Consider the following 18344-nt stretch of genomic DNA (forward strand, 5'->3'; position numbering starts at 1 on the left):
ATTTCTGCAAATTCTTGTCCTATCTACAAATTCTCCCTAGGAAAGATTAATTTGCAACGCAATTTTCCTGCATAACGGATTTATACTATTTTTCTCTTCGGTAAAGGAGCAGCGTGCATCAAACTGAATCGAGTACAAAAACTAAGAGAGCTCTATGGAGAGCTCTTGGAATTTGGGGAATTGAGAATTGGGGAAATGAGAAATTGGGGAGATTTGGAATTGGGGAAATCGGGAATTGGAGAAATTTGGAATCGGGGAGATTTGGAATTGGGGAAAATTGGAATTGGGGAGATTTGGAATTGGGGAAAATTGGAATTGGGGGAATTGGGAATTGGGGGAATTGGGAATTGGGAATTGGGGGAATTGGGGGAATTGGGGGAATTGGAAATTGGGGAAAATTGGAATCGGGGGAATTGGGAATTGAGGAAAATTGGAATTGGGGAGATTTGGAATTGGGGAAATTTGGAATCGGGGAGATTTGGAATTGGGGAAAATTGGAATCGGGGGAATTGGGAACTGGGGGAAATGGAAATTGGGGAAATTTGGAATTGGGGAAAATTGGAATTGGGGAGATTTGGAATTGGGGAAAATTGGAATTGGGGGAATTGGAAATTGGGGAAAATTGGAATCGGGGGAATTGGGAATTGAGGAAAATTGGAATTGGGGAGATTTGGAATTGGGGAAAATTGGAATCGGGAGAATTGGGAATTGAGGAAAATTGGAATTGGAGAAATTTGGAATCGGGGAAATTGGGAATTGGGAGAATTGGGAATTGGGGGAATTGGGAATTGGGGAAAATTGGAATTGGGGAAAATTGGAATTGGGGAGATTTGGAATTAGGAAAAATTGGAATCGGGGGAATTGGTAATTGGAGGAATTGGGGAAAATTGGAATTGGAGAAATTTGGAATCGGGGGAATTGGGAATTGAGGAAAATTGGAATTAGGAAAATTTTACTTGCACCAACAAACATTTTCAACTCCACCAAAAGTCTATGCTCGAATTTCTACATCTTCAAATTCTTGTCCCACCTCTAAATTTTCCCTAGGAAAGACTAATTTGCTCTAGACTGTACACCGTAGCTCGGTGGGTTTCCGAAGGCGGGAAGGCCGATTTAGAGCACAATGCGGTTCAATGCCGAGGAAATTAGCCACGGCGCTGCCGGTGACGCCCGTCAGACCCACACCATAGAAAACAGACCGTGTCTGTGGCGTCCATACTACAAGTAGCATCGTACGAGTTCGATCGACGATCTTCCCGTGTAACTATATTATTCATGATCCCCACAAAAATTAATCTAACAGTGCTAAATCACGAATCATGAAAATTGATCATTTCAGAAGAAAGTTCTCAGAATATTTTATTTATAAAAAAGCTCAACCGGCAAAAGTAGTTTGAAAGTCCAGCGGTAATATTTTTTTCTACTTCGTTTCTTGTTCGTTGTCTTTCAGACGAGGAAGAAGGCTTTGAAGTTGTACAGGCCAAAGAGACCCGGCACGGGCATCATCGAGTGTCTGAAGAGATCGCGAGGACAAGTTCACCTATGCTCTCGAAGATGAATGGATCCTATAGTTAATGGGGAGAAGGGTGTATCGCAGGTAGACATACGTGGAATGAATAGACGAGGGTGAACGAGCATTTAGAGAAGAAGCCTCTGTTCTCTCCTCTGTCTCTCCCACCCCCTATATCATCCGCCGGGCTTTGTTCGACTCGTCTTCGAGATCGAAGGTTTTTCCATGGAAAACACGTGTCCTCGTTACCCGTCCCACCATAATTACATCATGGTCTCCCTCGCTTTACATTGGTACGTCGACTTTTCTACGGCCCCGCTTTTCTCGCGTTTATATTACCGCTGGAATGTTCTACCGATGGGACTTTGGCGGATTCGATAACTATTCTAAATAATTATCTACTCTTATCCTGTCATAATCAGCTTTTGCTGAAAAACGACAATAAGTTATTGCATCCCCAAAACTTTGCGAGTCCCGAAATTCATAGACGAAATATTAACCCCTTGCCGTACAATTTATTTGTCAGGTGCGTCAGTCAAAACTTATAATATTTAAACAAAAATTAAAAATTAAAATGTGAATATTTTGTATTTAGCGATCCTTGTAATTGGACCTAAATTTTAAGTTGAAGAGTGTTAATAATTTTAGTAAGATTTTTATGTTTGAGTGCGTCACGAGTGAGACTCGCCAAAGTACGACAGTTAAGAAATTGCGCGATGATGTGAAGTGTGTATACGTGTCGATACATCTGAAGAGCCGAAAACGTATACTCGTTTTCCGCGAGAAGCAGGGAAAGACGGGACAAGAAGAGGAAAAAAAAGAGGGCAGACCTGTCCGATTCCGCGTGTCGGGACGCGTATGCGTCCTTTCGAGGCGTCCACGGACCCGTGGAGAACGACTAATGGATGGATAATGACGCGTAATGGATGCAACGGACATTACAGGTAATACCTGGTGAAAGCGGCAGGCAGTTTCCGCAAAAAGAGCGAGACAGCTCGGGTGGAGAGAAAAAGAGACGCTGGTAAATAGAAGCGGCACACCTCGCTGGCGATGGATGGGACGCGGCCGAGAGGTAATTTCCACGAACGAATCGAGACTGAAGGAGCCGTGGAAGCTTTCAGGAAGGATTGCAACCGTTTTCGTGTATTCATTCGTTTCGTCGATGGGACTCGATGGAAGATCGTTGCTTACGATGAATTTCGATCGTCACGGCTCGTTAACTACTTCTGATCAATTTCTCCTTTTTTGACCACGAAAGAGAACTTGGCCACTGTGCCCGTACACCGAATTTTTCCTAAGACGTATTTGAAAGAGTCTATACATATAAATGTACAACAATTATGGTAAAAATGAATAAGACAAGATTTGTTAAAAAATTGTACGTGCTTTTGAGTCTAAACTCGAGACTGTCGAGGAAGACGCTCTATCATTGCGTCTTCCTCGAAAGAACACCTAACTAAATAACTCCGCGTAAGGTTCAGAAAATATCGAAAGTCCGGATTCGTTCTGAAAAGAAACCTTCCTTCGTTCTTATTTTCATAACGCGTTGACGGGGATATCGCGCGATTTGCGACACCGAGCGTCGATCACCGGTAGCCCGGTTGGTAGCGACTCGAGAACGGATCCGTTCTTGGTCTTGCGCCTGGTTTCTGCGCGATTCGAAGCTCCGCCGCCGTCGCTGCCGCTATACGAGTGTTTGCAGTCCACTCGAAACCAGTCCCGAACGAGCTCGCGTGCACGAGAGAGACAGGAACCGAGGGAGAGACGGACAAAGCTGAGGGAGAGACCGGCATCAGCCGCCAGGACGAGGCGGGAGGCTAGGAACGAAGCTTAATTTATCTAACGAGGGGCCTCTGCACCTGTCATCTGTTCGAAGATATGGACGAACGGACGTACGAACTACCTTGCTCCTATACGATTGCTTTACCAGTTTCGATTAACGCTTGTTTTAGGATTAAACGAGAAAATTGCCTCAAAGGTTGAGGAGATAAAACTCGGGGAGAATCTGCAGGGAATGTATGAAGAATTCAACGTAGGCATTTATCTATTTTCTTTAGGATGTCTCTACAATGTAAAATGCAAGGTAACGAAGATGGACGTTACCCAGTAATATGGACGGATACATAGTAATGTGGATTGCAGGGTAAAGTCGACGACTGGTGACTTGAGGAGGTCCAGAAAGATGAATTACGATCGCAGGGACTTGACACTGTAGCAGCCCTAACAGGCGTGACCAAAGTACGAGTGCACACGAAAGCGAAGAAGGTTCCACATGTGACCGTAAAAACAATACGTTGCTACACGGATGCTCGTGTGTGATTGATTTATCGAGGGGAGTAAACGCCAGGCGCACGCTAGCCAATGAACCCCCGGAAGATCCACGTTTATTGTGCATCTTCCTGTCTTGGTACTCATCAGAGGATACCTAGTGTGTCTCTAGGAAAATTACGTATCCACGTTTGTATGCAGTGTGATTCATCGGGACATTTTAAAAGACAGCAAGTTCGATTTGACGGACAACCCAATAGACGACGAATCCCCGTTACAAAGCAATAATAGGGGCTTCGGCTTTTGTAATTCAGCCAGACATGCCGCGAATCGCGCAAGGGACGAGGACAGACGGATACGTGAAAGGTCGAAGCAAGGGTGACGAAGGTGGAACATCCACTAATTGGATAATTACGGAGTGCACCGCGTTTGTTTTATAATTGGGCGAAACCCGTGGAACCGTTGGTGCCTCGACGTGCCAAACAACGAAATGGCCGGAGTCACGCTCTACGTGACGAACTACCCTCTAAGCTAATCCGGGACCAAAACCCCTCGGCTTTGCAACCCCCCTGCTCTCGCTCCCAGCCTCTGACCCCCGAGTTTCCATCCGTGTCTACCCCTCTATACCCCTTCCTCTCTTCACTGCCCTCCCAACCCTGCCAGGACTCGCAGAAATAGAATCAATTCCCCGGTCGCCTGGTTGCGCTGGAAAAATCTCGTGTAGTTTTCGCAGTCAAAGCTCGTTAACAATGAGCCGCTCCTTAATTGGAACGGCGTTAATCGATTCGGTACTTCGGGAACTGTTTTCTGGCGACATCTCTAACGATTCGCTGCGTCACAGTGGCTAATTTTGTTAGCAGTCCTCGATACTTTGTTGATTTCTTGAAAAACGAGGAGGGTTTGGGCCGAATATTTCTGTGTTTTCATATATTTGCGAGTATAATCACGATTTACATTGGCAGGTTAAAAAATGAGTCGTTTACGCTTTCAACATTCATGTACGAGTTACAGTTTCCTACGATGGATAACTGCACCCACGAGATCACGGTATACAGACATGCAAATGGTATACACTAACAGGCATTGATGAACAATTACTCAAAAATTAGAAAGTGAACCTTCAATACGTCGTTGCTTCACATACCATACACACCGATACTCGTGGGATCTTCAAGTGCTCTGTAGCACCCATCTGTAGCTCCCAACTCTAAAAATATATCGAGAAAATGTGACTTACCTTGGTACGATTGGTACGTAGACTGCGGTAACGAAACGAGTCCATACGGTGGTGGTACTCTATTATGATTTGTGTAATGTCTGTAAAAAAAATACGTTGTCATTTATAATAAATTTTCATTTAAATTGATAACATATTGTATTAATCCTGTTATTACAACTTACCCGAGTATTCTTCGTCCTGCATCACTCAGTGAAACAGATTGTGTAGACGGTGTGAAACCAATTTGTGGTTTCCAGGTATTTCCACTATTGCGATTCATTTGATCGAAGTCTTGGGGTTTCAAAATTTTTGGGGGTTCCCTTACACCCTTCAACCTTTTCGCGGGGAATATGAAATTACTGCCGTACTTAGGATCTCTGAATCGAACACTGTAACAGAGAAAGGTATTTTATTTTAGCTCCTTGACATACAATCATATGGGGGAAATAGGTGTGATTATACCTACCAATATACTTTATTATTTCTGACCGGTAGTCCATTAATAGGCGATGGTAGGGTAGCTCCATCCCCAACACAGTCTTCTGCCAACAATACCGTGCCTCGCATACCATCTATACATATCGGTGTTTCTACATCGTACCCTACATGATTCGTGTACAGTCCTTTTATAAAATTATAACCGCTACTACCGAGTCCAACGTATAAACGATCGTCGCCTCTAACATTTCGTTTCTCTGCAAATTAATTATAAACGTTAATATCATAAATATTAATAACACTAGTTTAGTACATATATCTACATACTTTCTGCCTCTGTCAAGCAGTCATAGTATGGCTCTAAAGCCTTGAACAATCTCTTCTCGTCCACAAAAGGTAGCAGAGCTACTCCTTGCCATGCAAATTTTTTACCATTTAAGTCTATCTTAAAATCTTCAGGATAAAAGTCAATAATCGGTGATCTCTGGAAATATTTATATTAATTACTTCCACTTACAATATACATATGCTCTATAAATGAGTGATAAAATTATTGTACGTACTGGATCACTCATTAATTTTGCCCATGGTGCAGGTACGTGTTTGCTACTAGCTGCTGGAAACACGCCCATCAATTGTTCTAATGGACGGAACTGAAATAATGAAAGTAAACAGTAAAACTTCAGTATATTAATTCATTCATATTTATTTCCTAGTACTCACCGGTACAGTTCCTTTTTCAAATTCCGTAGAAAGTCCACCTATATTGATAAAATCGCTGGCGAAAGGTGCATAGTGATATGGAAAATACCATTTCCATGACGCGCAACCTTGATAGTAATATCGTAAAACCCAACATAAACCACGAACATATTGAAGTGCTACGTTATTCCTATGTAGAAATTAAAAGAACATGTCACATAATGTACTTAACTTTGACACCATAAATTACCCTACCTGAATGCTAGATTATCAGGAGACACGTCAAACTTTGATTCGTAATAACGGTCTTTGAAACCAGCTTCCCATAACCTAACTTCATCGTGTGCTTGATCGTCGTCTGAGTTATCTTCAACTTCGTCAATTTTTCGCTTCTTTCCTTGATTAGATGAATCCTATAACATACATGGTGTTATATAGAAATATGAATAGATGATATTAAAAATGTAAATACTATACCTCTGGTCGAATCATGCTTTCTAACATTTCTTTTGTATTCCCTTTTTGTTCAGTTGACGAATGATAATTTCTACCCAGAACACGCATCTGGTAAGCTTCGTAACGAGCATTTTCTACCGGCTTAATTTGTCCTCCTAAGGCCTATAATAAAAATATGTATTCTTAAAATAACTTACATCACCGTCAATCTAATAAATAGACATTTTTTATAAATGAAAAATACCGTAGGTGCAAACTGTCCTGTAGGAATCCATTTTGGTTTATTATTACCGATACCCAGTAACCTTCGCTTCTTGTCTTTTTCGCGTTGTTTAAAAGCCAATTCGTTCTGTTGCCTCTTCTTGAAAATTTCATCTTCAACGTCACCAAGTTCAGACATTATAAGTTGAACTCTATCTAGATTCACATCTCCACTATCTGTCAAGAAACCCTGCAATTGTTGAGAAAAACGAGTTATTATTACTAAAAGTTTCTTTTGATACTTTTATTTCACATACATGTTACGTACTCCCGTTTTATATACTGTTTTCTTGTAGAGATTAACGAGTCTATCAATTGCTCCTTCTCTAATCTCTAGTGACGGGAGATGTGGAAGGAAATCGTTTCCTACGAAGAAACACATGAATACCCAATCGTCGATGACCCGTTCAAAATCGTACTTAAATGGTAGGTTAGGCATTTGCAACTCTCTCTCTAAATATTCCCTGAGTACATTTAATCGAACAAATATGAATTGGCATTCAGATCCAAAAGCATTGTCTTCTTCTTTTTGATTAGGTTCTGAACCTGTACACTCTTGCATTTCGTGACCTAGCTGACCACATATATCACATGGTTTAGGTTTATTTGGTTTAAATTCTTCTCGAATAATGGTAAAATTGGGTTCATGCGTTGCGAGACCCAACATAATCAAATCGGCATCTGCTCCACATAAAACGTGTTGCGTGTTGGGGTCGTGGTCGGGTTGTGCTATTAGGCAAATAAAAAATTGAACATGTATGAAATATCTTTAGCATTTTCATATGTTACTTATGCTATTATCCTAGCAAACATCTTCTATATACCTCTTTGTCTACGTATAAAGTCCATTATTTTATGCTCTCCTTCACCCGGTACGTTTGCATCGCTTAAGATTACTTTTATATTCCTCCAGCCTGGGTCATTATTTAAACGGTCATGTATATAGTAATGTAAACACTTTGACAATCTCGCCATAAATGGTGTGCCCTAAAATCAAATTAATTAGAAACATCTTGCTCTACAAATAACATGCTGTTGAAAAGATTATACGAACTGGTGTAATGCAGTTGCTATCAAAATGTTCTTCTTTAGGTTTTTCTGGTGGTAAAGAAGCTCCTTTAAGAGTTAATTCGGAACGTATTCTTTGGATCTCATTAATCTTTTCATTTGTTTCTTTTGATGCTCTAAATCTTCTTGATCTCTGTTGATTCATTTTTGCTCTAGGTGCCTAAAAATATATTAGCATTAACAATATGATCCAATAAATAATGAATGATTCTGAATTTATGGTATAAATACATACAACTCCATCGATTGCCATGTAAAGCAATTTCCTTGGCCTTACGATACGAAATAAACGGTCAATGCACTCAAAAATAGCTTCCATCATTTCATCTTCATTTTTTGGCGCTGGTCTGTAAGAATACAAAATGTTATATAAAGATATTTGTCTCACTTTTTCATGTTCTATTATATGATTCAATACTTACTTATCTTCTGGATGAGTACAAGGATGTATAATACCATTCATATCAAGATATAAGTTATCAAATTCTACTCCATTTGGATTTGGATCGGCTGAATTTACAGGTACTCGTACACCATTTGTAGTTATTGGCTTTCAAAACATAACATAAATATATAAAATCATCATAAATATTCATTTACCTTAATCTATATAGCAATATAAATGTGAGTGACAAAAAAAACATAATACAGTAACAAAAATATTTTATAAATATCATTTAAAATTTACCAAACTTTTACAAGAAATGAAAAGGAACATTAAGATACTTCAGACGTATAATATTTTTCACATACAAACAAGATGTGCTGTATATTAAATATTTTTCATTCACACAAACAATCTAACCTACCTTTTGCTCAATGCATTCAACAATCACAGAAGGGTACTTCCGACTCAACCACCGAAAGAATGCAGGTACACCCATTTTTTCTTACGAAATATGGTATCTTTGTACACGATATACGTTTTCCTTGGATTAATTCTTAAGAATTTGTTTATAAATCGAGCAAGCACAAACTGTTTTCACCCCTCACTCATATTTAACCTATAATGTACTTCACACACACGCCAAACCTTATCACTATACTCTGAACTAGGAATATAGGGATGAAGCAAGATGGAGAGTAAGCCTGAATTGCTTGAATATAAACTGAATATCCCTATAAGAAAAGTTAGAGCAAAGTCTAAGGGACAGATATATAAGATTAGACGTGCTTTTTCTCTCACACATCCTAAGGAGAGGGGACAATTGGAGGGTAAAGAAGCTTCCATTGGCTACAATATTCTGTTTTACCCCTATCCTGCTCCCACCAAATGGCGTAGTAGAAAGAGATACCATGTTTGTTACTATCGCCTTCTCTTTCTAAACGCTATGATTTATCTTCTTCCCTCATTCTGCAATGCTTCACCCCTCAAAAATATGTTCTTGTCCCTATATTTCTAGGTTCATGCATATTGTGCGCTGCACAATCTGATTCGCAAATGCAACCATCTTCGGTTTATGCACACCGGAAAATCGACAGTTCAAATTACTTTTAATGATACAAGATAATAAAGAATTTTACGCAATGTCGTAATCAAACGTATCAGTATTATATATCTGAATATTAATTTATCAAGAAACGGTGTTGGGTATTATAGGAAAATAAAATAATTATATTTACTGCTTCCTCGTATATAGATAACGTATACAACAAAGATTGTATAAGACTATATTTAAGGGTGAATGTCCTTCGCATAATAGTTTAGTGATTACAGATTACAGAGATTATAATTGCTGTAATTTTACATTTTTACAGCCTTTTAATAATATAATAACCACCTTTTGAGGTTATAAAATAAAAATATCATTATGCAAGAAAAAAATATCTTACATGGACCACCAGAGCCTCTGCTGGAATTTAAAAATTTATCCCTGGGACAATTAATTTTAAATCAATTACGTAGTCATAGCCATTGGGTAGCACAGGTGCATTTGTCTCTTTCAAACTCATTACTTTCATAGTAATTAAGATTATGATATTTATTCTGTTACTTACTAGTATATTTCCAGATAAATGCTTATACAGGAAAGGAACAAACATTTAAAGAGATTCTAGATAGTAGTCAGAAGTTAGCAATTGCTTTAGAAAAAGAAGGATTAAAGAAGGATGATCGTATAGCTATTTGTAGTGAAAATAGTACTGAATTCTGTATACCAGTATGTGCTGCGTTATATTTGGGTATTACTGTTTGTCCACTGAATCCACTTTACACAGAAAGGGAATTAAAACATACATTAAATATATCTAAACCAAAGTATATTTTTATGTCAGTAATTGGAGCAAAGAACATATGCAAAATTGCTTCCCAGTTATTTTGGTCACCAAAATTAATAATGTTGACAGAATCTACAGATACTAAGTTACCAAATATTAATGAATTAACATCAAATATAATTGTTGATAATAGCTTCCATGCTTGTTCTACAGATATTAATGATCATGTAGCAGTCATTTCATGTTCTAGTGGCACCACTGGATTGCCAAAAGGAGTTATGTTAACAGATAAAAATTTCTTAACTGTGATAAGACACTTTGCAATTTCATCACCTGAAATTGTGAATAGTAATGCTACAACTTTAGCATTATTACCATTCTTCCATGCATATTCTTTTTCTGTATTACTTGTGAGATTAAGTTTTGGAAATAAAAGTGTCATTCTTCCACGCTTTGATGAGAAAATATTTTTACGTACAATAGAAAGGTACAAAATTGGATATCTAACAATTGTACCACCACTTATGGTATTCTTAGCAAAACATCCTATTGTAGACAAGTATGATTTATCCAGTATTAAAGAGATTTGGTATGTTCATTTTAAATGCCATTGAATTTACAAATATTGACCATAATTTAATAGTGATATAAATTATGAGTTTATTAATGTTTATTTCATTAGGTGTGGTGCAGCCCCTTTATCAGAAAAAATTGCAAAAGTGGTTGCAAAGAGATTGAATATGAACAATATAAAACAAGGATATGGGCTAACAGAAACTACCTTGGCTGTAATTAAATCACCAAATAATAGTACAAAATATGGAAGTGTAGGAATTTTAGCTCCAGGAATTTCAGGTAATTTATTAGAAATTCGTATTTCATACACTCCTCCTTATTATTTTTTTGTTATATGTAGCAAAAGTAATATCAGTTAATGAAAACAATTTGGGTCAAAATTTGGGACCAAACGATGCAGGAGAATTATGCTTCAAAGGGAATTTAATAATGAAAGGATATTGTAATGATGAACTAGCTACAGCAGCAATGATTGATAATGATGGATGGTTACATTCAGGAGATGTGGGATATTATGATGAAGAGGGATATTTCTATATCGTAGATCGTTTAAAAGAACTAATTAAATATAAAGGATTTCAAGTTCCACCAGCTGAACTAGAAGCAATATTATTAACGTGTCCTGGAATTAAAGATGCAGCAGTTATTGGATTGCCCCATGAAGAAGCAGGAGAACTACCGACTGCTTTTATCGTTAAACAAGAAGGATCTAATATAACGGAAGAAGATATCACTAAATTTGTAAATGGTAAGTTCTTTTCTTATTAATCTTTTGATTATCTATTAACAAAAACTTGTTATAGAACGTGTATCCAACCATAAACGACTACGAGGCGGGATCAGGTTTATTGCGAATATTCCCAAAACCGCATCAGGAAAAATTTTACGTCGAGTTCTTCGCGATACGCTTAAATCAAAACTATAGATACTAGCAATTTAAATGTGTTCTTACCTCACGTGTACGTTAATTTTAATTTTTAAGACATGAAAAAAAAAAACAGGAAAAACATGAAACAACTGAAATAACATTTATAAACTTTTGTTACAATTTTCTTTTAACACAACTTCTTTTTACTTTATTACATAGAATTCGTAATTTTTTAAAAACCATTCCCAACATTTCCCATTATAGTGATATCATCAGAATACTTCAATAATTTATATATATAAATTAAATCATTTTTCTTTTTTTTCTTCCCACAAAACTATTTACATTACTGTTCTAATCTCTCTTTTACTTCGGACGGTATTTTACTCAAATACCATTCATGAACTTCACCAGGAGCAGTAGCCAAAACACCTCTTACATTTGGATATGGTGTTCCAGCATGATATGGATATTTTTCTCCATAAAAATCAGTTAAAATACCTCCAGCAGCATGAAGAACAGCTTCAGGTGCACAGGTATCCCATCTTTTACAACCTTTACTGGCAAATACATAAGCATGAGCCTTCCCCTCCAATAAAAGTATTACCTATAAGAAAGTATACGTTTCAGAACAGTTCAAATGTACAAATTGTATATAATATAAATATATTACCTTATATCCTGCACCACCAACACGCAAAACTTCATCTGGGGATAAAGAGTTTATAGCTGCTTGAACATTACAATCTGAATGTGAACTAAGGAAATGATAAATTGTCTTTATTTAGTAAAAAGAACACCAATTTTAACTAATATATAAAACTAAATCATACCGTGTAGTAGTAATTATTCTTTTTCCAGTTGGTGGTGCAGATGGTGTAAATCCACCAAATCCTGCACCATAAATGCCCCATAAAGTACGTCCCAACACATTACTTTCAGCATTTTTATAATATGGCTGATGAATTACACCTCCAACTGCTCTTTGTCCAATTGCCACTCCTACTAAAACTGTAACATGTTCAACAAGACCCTGTGTATATTCCGATGTTCCTGAAACATGAATATTGTATTAAAACATTTGAAAAACAAAATACATGTATATAAACTAATTAAAACCATATAAAAAATATGTACCATCCAATGGATCCACCCAAATGCATACATCTTTAGCATCAATGTTTTCTAAGTGAGCTGGTAATTGTAAATTTAATACTTCTTGATCTGCCTCTGTTACAATCCAATCAGATGGTACTTCGCAACTAGATGCCTCTTCTTCACCAATAATAGTAATATTTGGAAATTGATGACTTAATGAAGCAATAATACACCTTTGAGCACAACGATCAGCTTCAGTTTGTAAATCATTCTTGCTTTTTTCTACTATATTTAGACATCCACGATTCATAACATCTCTTATGATTTTACCTGCTCTCACTGTAGCAGTTACAGAAGAGGCTACTATTCGTGATAATAGTGAAGCGCTTTGTGCCATTTTCTATTCTTTAATATTAAGAAATACTGATTCTACAAGTAATATTTCTATCTTTTATTGACAGTACTTTAAATATGTTACACATATAATCATACTGGATCAGAAACTATAAAAAGATTACAATAAGAAACTTAGAAAGGAAGTAGTTTTCCAAGGTTATATTAGGTAAGTTATATTACTGTAGTAAAAAGAAAAAAATTATTAATAAGAAACATAGGTATAAAAAAATACTTACACCAACGTGAGATCAATTCTATCACAGAATCAATACATAATATTACAACAGAGCCAGTCTATAGAGTTGACACGTATGCAAATCCTACATAATTCGATTGTATAAACATTTAGTCGTATCACATCTGTGTATAAGAACTCTATGTGTAGGAAATTGTGTTAACCTTAAAAATGTACATTTACTATGTTATTGTATATTAATTAAAAGCGTAACCAAAATTTGATAATGTTTCAAAAAATTTGTATATTGCGGATGGTGTTTTATAATCGTGCTATCTTATCTACTGATAATATTATCCATCATTTGGTAAAGAAATTTAGTGTTTATCCAACTCAATGGATGCATTATAAAACAGATGTATCAAACACAGTGTATTTACATACAGAAGAAAAGAATAACAATCAAAATAGTTCATTTCATTTGAATGCATCAGATGTTCATACAAAATCTATGAAAAAAAATTTGCATAATTTTTTATCACAACGTAAGAAGCAGACAATTATATATTTAATGAATGATGAAGTAGCCAAGCAATTTGTTGTATTAATTAAAGATGATCTATTAAAAAATATGAAACAAGTAGTAGAAATAAATCCAGGTTTAGGTCTTTTAACAAAAGAATTATTGCAAGCCAATGTACCATTCATACATTTATATGAAAGTAATACTCAGTATAGTGATTCCTTAAATAATTTGAGTGAAAAATTTCCCAATCGATTGAGTTTAAAAATATTTAATACATGTAGTTTATCAAAATTGCTGTCTGATATTACTGTAAATACTGATGACAAATTATTAAGTAACATACAAAAGAAGAAATGGGAAGAAAGTTGTGTACAAATAGTTGGAGCAACGATACAATCTGCTTTTATAAGAAATTTAATAGGATGTACAATATTTCAAACAAGTATTATGATGTATGGAAGACCAACCTTTTATTTTGCGATACCAATGTCTATTTATAGGGTTAGTATTTTCTTCTTAATGCCTTTAAAAAATGATTAGTTCTTCTGTATAAAAATTTTTATCTTTAAATTTACTTGATATAGCAATCTATTATTCAAAGATAGACTGAAGTTGTATTGAAATTTATTTACATTAATGGAAACAATAAATTTTAAGTATTAGTTTATTTTTTAGAAACTCGTACACCCTAAAAGATCAACAGCTATTTATATTATATTTAATACATTATTTAATTTGCAAATTTTTGGAACGGTGGACAGAAAAGCATTCTTACCACAACATAAAAGTAAAAATACGAAAAGCTCAAAGTTACGAACGAACGAAGATTGTTTATTAACTGTAGTTAAGATAGAACCAAAGCCAGATTTATTTACACTGTTTAAGTCTAGAAAAGATTTAATATATTTTTGGCATTTTGTTCGACATAATTTTTATAAACCATCAACTAAAGTGATACCCACATTGGAGTAAGTAATATGAAAATATAAGACAATGTATTCATCCAGGATACATTATTATGTAATAACAATGTTAATGTTGACAAAAATTTTTAGGAAAATAATACCAGATTGCGGTGTAAAATTAATAGCACAGAACTATAATATATTCACCCAATTTAGTGATCTGACCCCTACTCAAGTCTATGATCTTTTTTTTCAACTTCAATCTTGGCCAGGGTTTGAAGAAAGTACATTTGTGTTAAGTGCAAATGATATTAAAAACTTATATGATCCATATTTAGAAGAATAAAATGCGTAATGATGTTGAATTATTTATGCATATAAAATAAAAAGAATCTATTATTCATTACACATATTTGTTATTCCTTAAAAAATAATATAATTATGGTTTTAAAAGCAATGAATGATAAATGTCAATTCACTTTAAATGCCTAATAATGATTGGTCGTTGATTTTAATATTTTTGTTTTCTTCAGCTATGGTTGCCCTTGAGAAGTCAGGGTCATTTCAGGTCATTGAAAGGAAAACAGAACATTAAAGATACAGTGTTATCTATGTTTTCACTGACATTCTGCAGAAACATTGGATAATATAAGTTAGCATTAACACTAAATTTGGATTTAAATAATTTACATTAACAACAAATTACTAGTATTACAGTTTTATACAAAAAGAAAATTGTGTAATATCACACATAAAATGAAGTGGATAATTTTTGGTGTTATGTTGATAATATGGAATTGCATAATATCCTGTCAAGATATTGTGTTTCCTGATGACGAAGAAATAACTCATGTCAGTGGCAACAATGTGTCGGTAATTAAATTTGCATGAATTTACGAATTATGTTACAATGTCAAATTAAAAATTGATATAAGAAAAGAGACAGAAAAAGGAAACATGCTTAATTTTTTTTATAGATAACGGAGCGTATTCCAGTAGCTGCACCAGATATATGTCGCGAAAATATGCTTCTTTATCCAGGAAGTGGAAATATTAGCACATGGGTATGTGATTGCAGACCCAGATTTTTATATTTTCCATTATCTGATTCATGTTACGAAGCTTATAAACAAGGACCTTGTCAACCAAAAAATTACGTGGTACTTCCTAAAAATGAAAGTGTGCCAAAATGTGTAAAAAATCCTTGTTTAGAGGATGGTTTAGTATCATATAACAACACATGTTATCCTTTAAGAACTATGGGAGGCCCTTGTGGTCCTGATGGAGTGATAGGAGTAAACGAAACTACTTTTGAGTTAGAGTGTGTACCAACAGAAATTGCGCCATTTGTAATAATTCAAGTACCGAAACGGCAACCATGTCCTCCAGGAAGTCGCAGAATCGCTCTTGGAATGTGTAGAGAAATACTTTAAATTGATTTTTTGTACCAAATATTTTGGTACAAAAATTTCTGTTTATAATGAACTATTTGTTCATTTGGTTGATTCAATATAATAAATATAAACATATTATTATGATTTGAGTATATTATGAGAATATATGCTATACATATTTACAAAATATATTACTTAATTAATTAAGTATATTCACGACGAAATTCTTAATTTATGTACATTCAAATATATATTTTTATTTTTATAAAATTTATACCATCAAGCTGGGTATTAAATTCATTGATATAAATTACTGGTTTGTATTACTATTTTGACAGTTACTATTTTTATGCACTATATATACAGATCAACAAAAATGTAATACAAGAATAAAATCCGTTATATTTAACAATCTTCAACATTAATTAAATTAAATAAAATTAACCATAAACTTATTACTGTAAACTTTAATACTACTTACAAAAACTGTGGATCATGATTTTCTACAGTTTGATATGTATAAAGGTAAAAAAATTATCTACTAAATTATATTTACAAAGTAAAAGTTGTGTTATTTTAATATTTTAATTTCTTACTTTAATGTAGTAAGAATCATTCAAGTATTTAATAAGTAACGAAACTATGTTCGGTCAAAATATGTTATTTTAATTGTATTAATTATAAACTGTGCGTATGGAAAACTGATTTCATAGGGTATAAATATTTCTTTGAAGAATAGTTGGATAAAAAAATACTACCATCTCAGAACTAAATTTTATGTTTTACATTCGTGCCTCTATGTCGATTCTTGGATTTCATTACTTCTGGCAGCTTCTATCAATCTTTGCCTTTCTCTATACATGGAAACTTTCATATTCTCTAATTGATGATATCGTAACAACTTTAATACTGCAAATACTGATAAACCAACCCAAATTGATAAACTAGTCCAAGTTCCAAATTGGGCTGCTCCTAATTCAATATGAAAACCAGATGTATCTATTCCATCAGCTTTATCAATATCGTTTCCAGCTGCTAACTCACACGATGGAAATCTTTTTGTCATACATTGACACCAAGTCATAAATCCGAGTGTAATAATGATTGCAGCAACTAATGTAATTGTTGTAAGTAATATCGAACTAACAACATCTATGAAGGCTGACAAGAAGGAACTATCTTCTCCGCGATACATAAACACAGAAAGTCGATAGATTTGTATTGCCGATGTTATCAGCAACACCAGGCCAACAAATATTGTATAGTTGCAATAAGCCTGTGGAGCCCAGTTTACGACAAACTGACCATCTGATTCTTGCCAAGTTCCTGTTGAGAATAATAGACAATGTCCTCTGCAAACAAACAGCAACAACACATACAACAATTTGTTGCATAAATATTTTAACAATGTTTATAACATGCTATTTAATATATTACAACTACCTAAATTCATCTTGATGTAAACTCATAGGTATAATAATGCAAAGTGACAAAATAAGAGCTACGACATATCCGGATATTTGGCTAAGAAGTAAAATATTTGTTAAAGCCATTTTTCAAATGTATGAAAATGTATATTCTGCAATATGATTGTAGATTCAAAAAATACAGTTCTTAATTAAATTTTGACGAATAGTTAAATAATCTTTGACAGATCGCTCGATCACCACATATCTGAACTGATCTGAACTTATTAGTGAGATATTATGCTAACTTCAGTAGACTCCCCACCACTTATTCGTACTAATGTTAAAGAGTAGACTACTATCATGCGACTTCTACTTCGTCGGCAATACACATTGTGAACTGAATATATTAATAATAGGAATCAATTCTCCAACGAGATTCATATATTTCTAAGCTTTTTGAATTCCAAATCTTCATACTTTTAACTTTCAAATTTTCTTGTAACTCTGAACACACGACACACTTAACCATGTCTAATGTAAGAAAAATGCAAGATAAAAGAGCACTGGATATACATGTTTCGAAACACAAAAGTTGCAATGCGAATATGTTGAATTAATCAGAGCTGACATCAGCTGATATGCGCAAGAATGATTTACTGGGAAACGAATAATATGCGCAAAACCAACATGAATATAGATACACCCGATATAGTAAACCTTTCGAATTATTCTCCCTCGATTTAATTAAATTTTAAAATATCATATTCAAGTAATTATAAATTGTTCATTGTTAAACATATAGCAGAACAAGTTTCGTACTTATAATTGTATAGAACATAAGAGTGTATCATTGTAGTT

The 18344-nt window shown here is 34.8% G+C and overlaps 6 protein-coding genes across 11 annotated transcripts in view; 3 read left to right on the forward strand and 3 right to left on the reverse strand.

The window, feature by feature from the left end:
- The window catches only part of Rat1 (5'-3' exoribonuclease 2 Rat1), a 28605-nt gene extending 19488 nt beyond the window's left edge, over positions 1-9117 (reverse strand). The window contains exons 1-15 of one of the 2 annotated variants that reach the window (XM_012283747.2): positions 8732-9117; positions 8345-8472; positions 8158-8269; positions 7909-8082; positions 7679-7841; positions 7123-7583; positions 6838-7044; positions 6615-6755; positions 6393-6550; positions 6159-6327; positions 5999-6088; positions 5763-5919; positions 5464-5692; positions 5180-5386; positions 5016-5095 (exon numbers count right to left, since the gene is read on the reverse strand). In XM_012283747.2, the coding sequence (XP_012139137.1) occupies positions 5016-5095; positions 5180-5386; positions 5464-5692; positions 5763-5919; positions 5999-6088; positions 6159-6327; positions 6393-6550; positions 6615-6755; positions 6838-7044; positions 7123-7583; positions 7679-7841; positions 7909-8082; positions 8158-8269; positions 8345-8472; positions 8732-8806 (2551 nt within the window). In that variant the 5' untranslated portion in view covers positions 8807-9117. The remainder of the gene's footprint in view (positions 1-5015; positions 5096-5179; positions 5387-5463; positions 5693-5762; positions 5920-5998; positions 6089-6158; positions 6328-6392; positions 6551-6614; positions 6756-6837; positions 7045-7122; positions 7584-7678; positions 7842-7908; positions 8083-8157; positions 8270-8344; positions 8473-8731) is intronic. The other variant, XM_003702634.3, reaches the window with a different exon arrangement.
- A 220-nt stretch (positions 9118-9337) lies between these two features.
- Positions 9338-11794, forward strand: LOC100878068 (luciferin 4-monooxygenase). Of its 2 annotated transcripts, none has more exons than XM_012283748.2 (6): positions 9338-9603; positions 9681-9850; positions 9935-10728; positions 10822-10994; positions 11056-11463; positions 11519-11794. In XM_012283748.2, exons 2-6 carry the CDS (start codon positions 9734-9736, stop codon positions 11638-11640), a joined length of 1614 nt encoding a protein of 537 aa, XP_012139138.1. In that variant the 5' UTR covers positions 9338-9603; positions 9681-9733; the 3' UTR covers positions 11641-11794. The 2 variants fall into 2 exon arrangements, with proteins under 2 accessions (XP_012139138.1, XP_003702681.1); XM_003702633.3 differs by having other exon boundaries at positions 9339-9603; positions 9712-9850.
- Positions 11721-13454, reverse strand: LOC100877841 (3'(2'),5'-bisphosphate nucleotidase 1). 2 transcript variants are annotated; one of them, XM_003702631.3, is made up of 5 exons: positions 13314-13454; positions 12721-13184; positions 12417-12636; positions 12257-12341; positions 11721-12190 (listed from the first exon to the last, which is right to left on the reverse strand). In XM_003702631.3, the coding sequence occupies exons 2-5, from the start codon at positions 13076-13078 to the stop codon at positions 11930-11932; spliced, it is 924 nt and encodes a 307-aa protein (XP_003702679.1). In that variant the 5' UTR covers positions 13079-13184; positions 13314-13454; the 3' UTR covers positions 11721-11929. The 2 variants fall into 2 exon arrangements, with proteins under 2 accessions (XP_003702679.1, XP_076392156.1); XM_076536041.1 differs by having other exon boundaries at positions 12721-13110; positions 13314-13448.
- Positions 13455-13538: 84 nt separating this feature from the next.
- mtTFB2 (mitochondrial transcription factor B2) lies at positions 13539-15358 on the forward strand. Of its 2 annotated transcripts, XM_003702605.3 has the most exons (4): positions 13539-14279; positions 14454-14746; positions 14834-15034; positions 15217-15358. In XM_003702605.3, the coding sequence occupies exons 1-3, from the start codon at positions 13539-13541 to the stop codon at positions 15027-15029; spliced, it is 1230 nt and encodes a 409-aa protein (XP_003702653.3). In that variant the 3' UTR covers positions 15030-15034; positions 15217-15358. The 2 variants fall into 2 exon arrangements, with proteins under 2 accessions (XP_003702653.3, XP_076392146.1); XM_076536031.1 differs by lacking the exon at positions 15217-15358 and having other exon boundaries at positions 14834-15091.
- A 38-nt stretch (positions 15359-15396) lies between these two features.
- On the forward strand, positions 15397-16289 carry LOC100877731 (uncharacterized). Of its 2 annotated transcripts, none has more exons than XM_003702630.3 (2): positions 15397-15556; positions 15661-16289. In XM_003702630.3, exons 1-2 carry the CDS (start codon positions 15440-15442, stop codon positions 16114-16116), a joined length of 573 nt encoding a protein of 190 aa, XP_003702678.1. In that variant the 5' UTR covers positions 15397-15439; the 3' UTR covers positions 16117-16289. The 2 variants fall into 2 exon arrangements, with proteins under 2 accessions (XP_003702678.1, XP_012139140.1); XM_012283750.2 differs by having other exon boundaries at positions 15397-15535.
- A 433-nt stretch (positions 16290-16722) lies between these two features.
- Positions 16723-18265, reverse strand: LOC100877617 (transmembrane protein 179). Its single transcript, XM_003702629.3, has 2 exons — positions 17521-18265; positions 16723-17429 (listed from the first exon to the last, which is right to left on the reverse strand). Exons 1-2 carry the CDS (start codon positions 17628-17630, stop codon positions 16874-16876), a joined length of 666 nt encoding a protein of 221 aa, XP_003702677.1. The 5' UTR covers positions 17631-18265; the 3' UTR covers positions 16723-16873.
- Positions 18266-18344: the final 79 nt, after the last annotated feature.

The sequence above is a fragment of the Megachile rotundata genome, chromosome 10 (assembly GCF_050947335.1).
Source record: "Megachile rotundata isolate GNS110a chromosome 10, iyMegRotu1, whole genome shotgun sequence".
Lineage (NCBI taxonomy): Eukaryota > Metazoa > Arthropoda > Insecta > Hymenoptera > Megachilidae > Megachile > Megachile rotundata.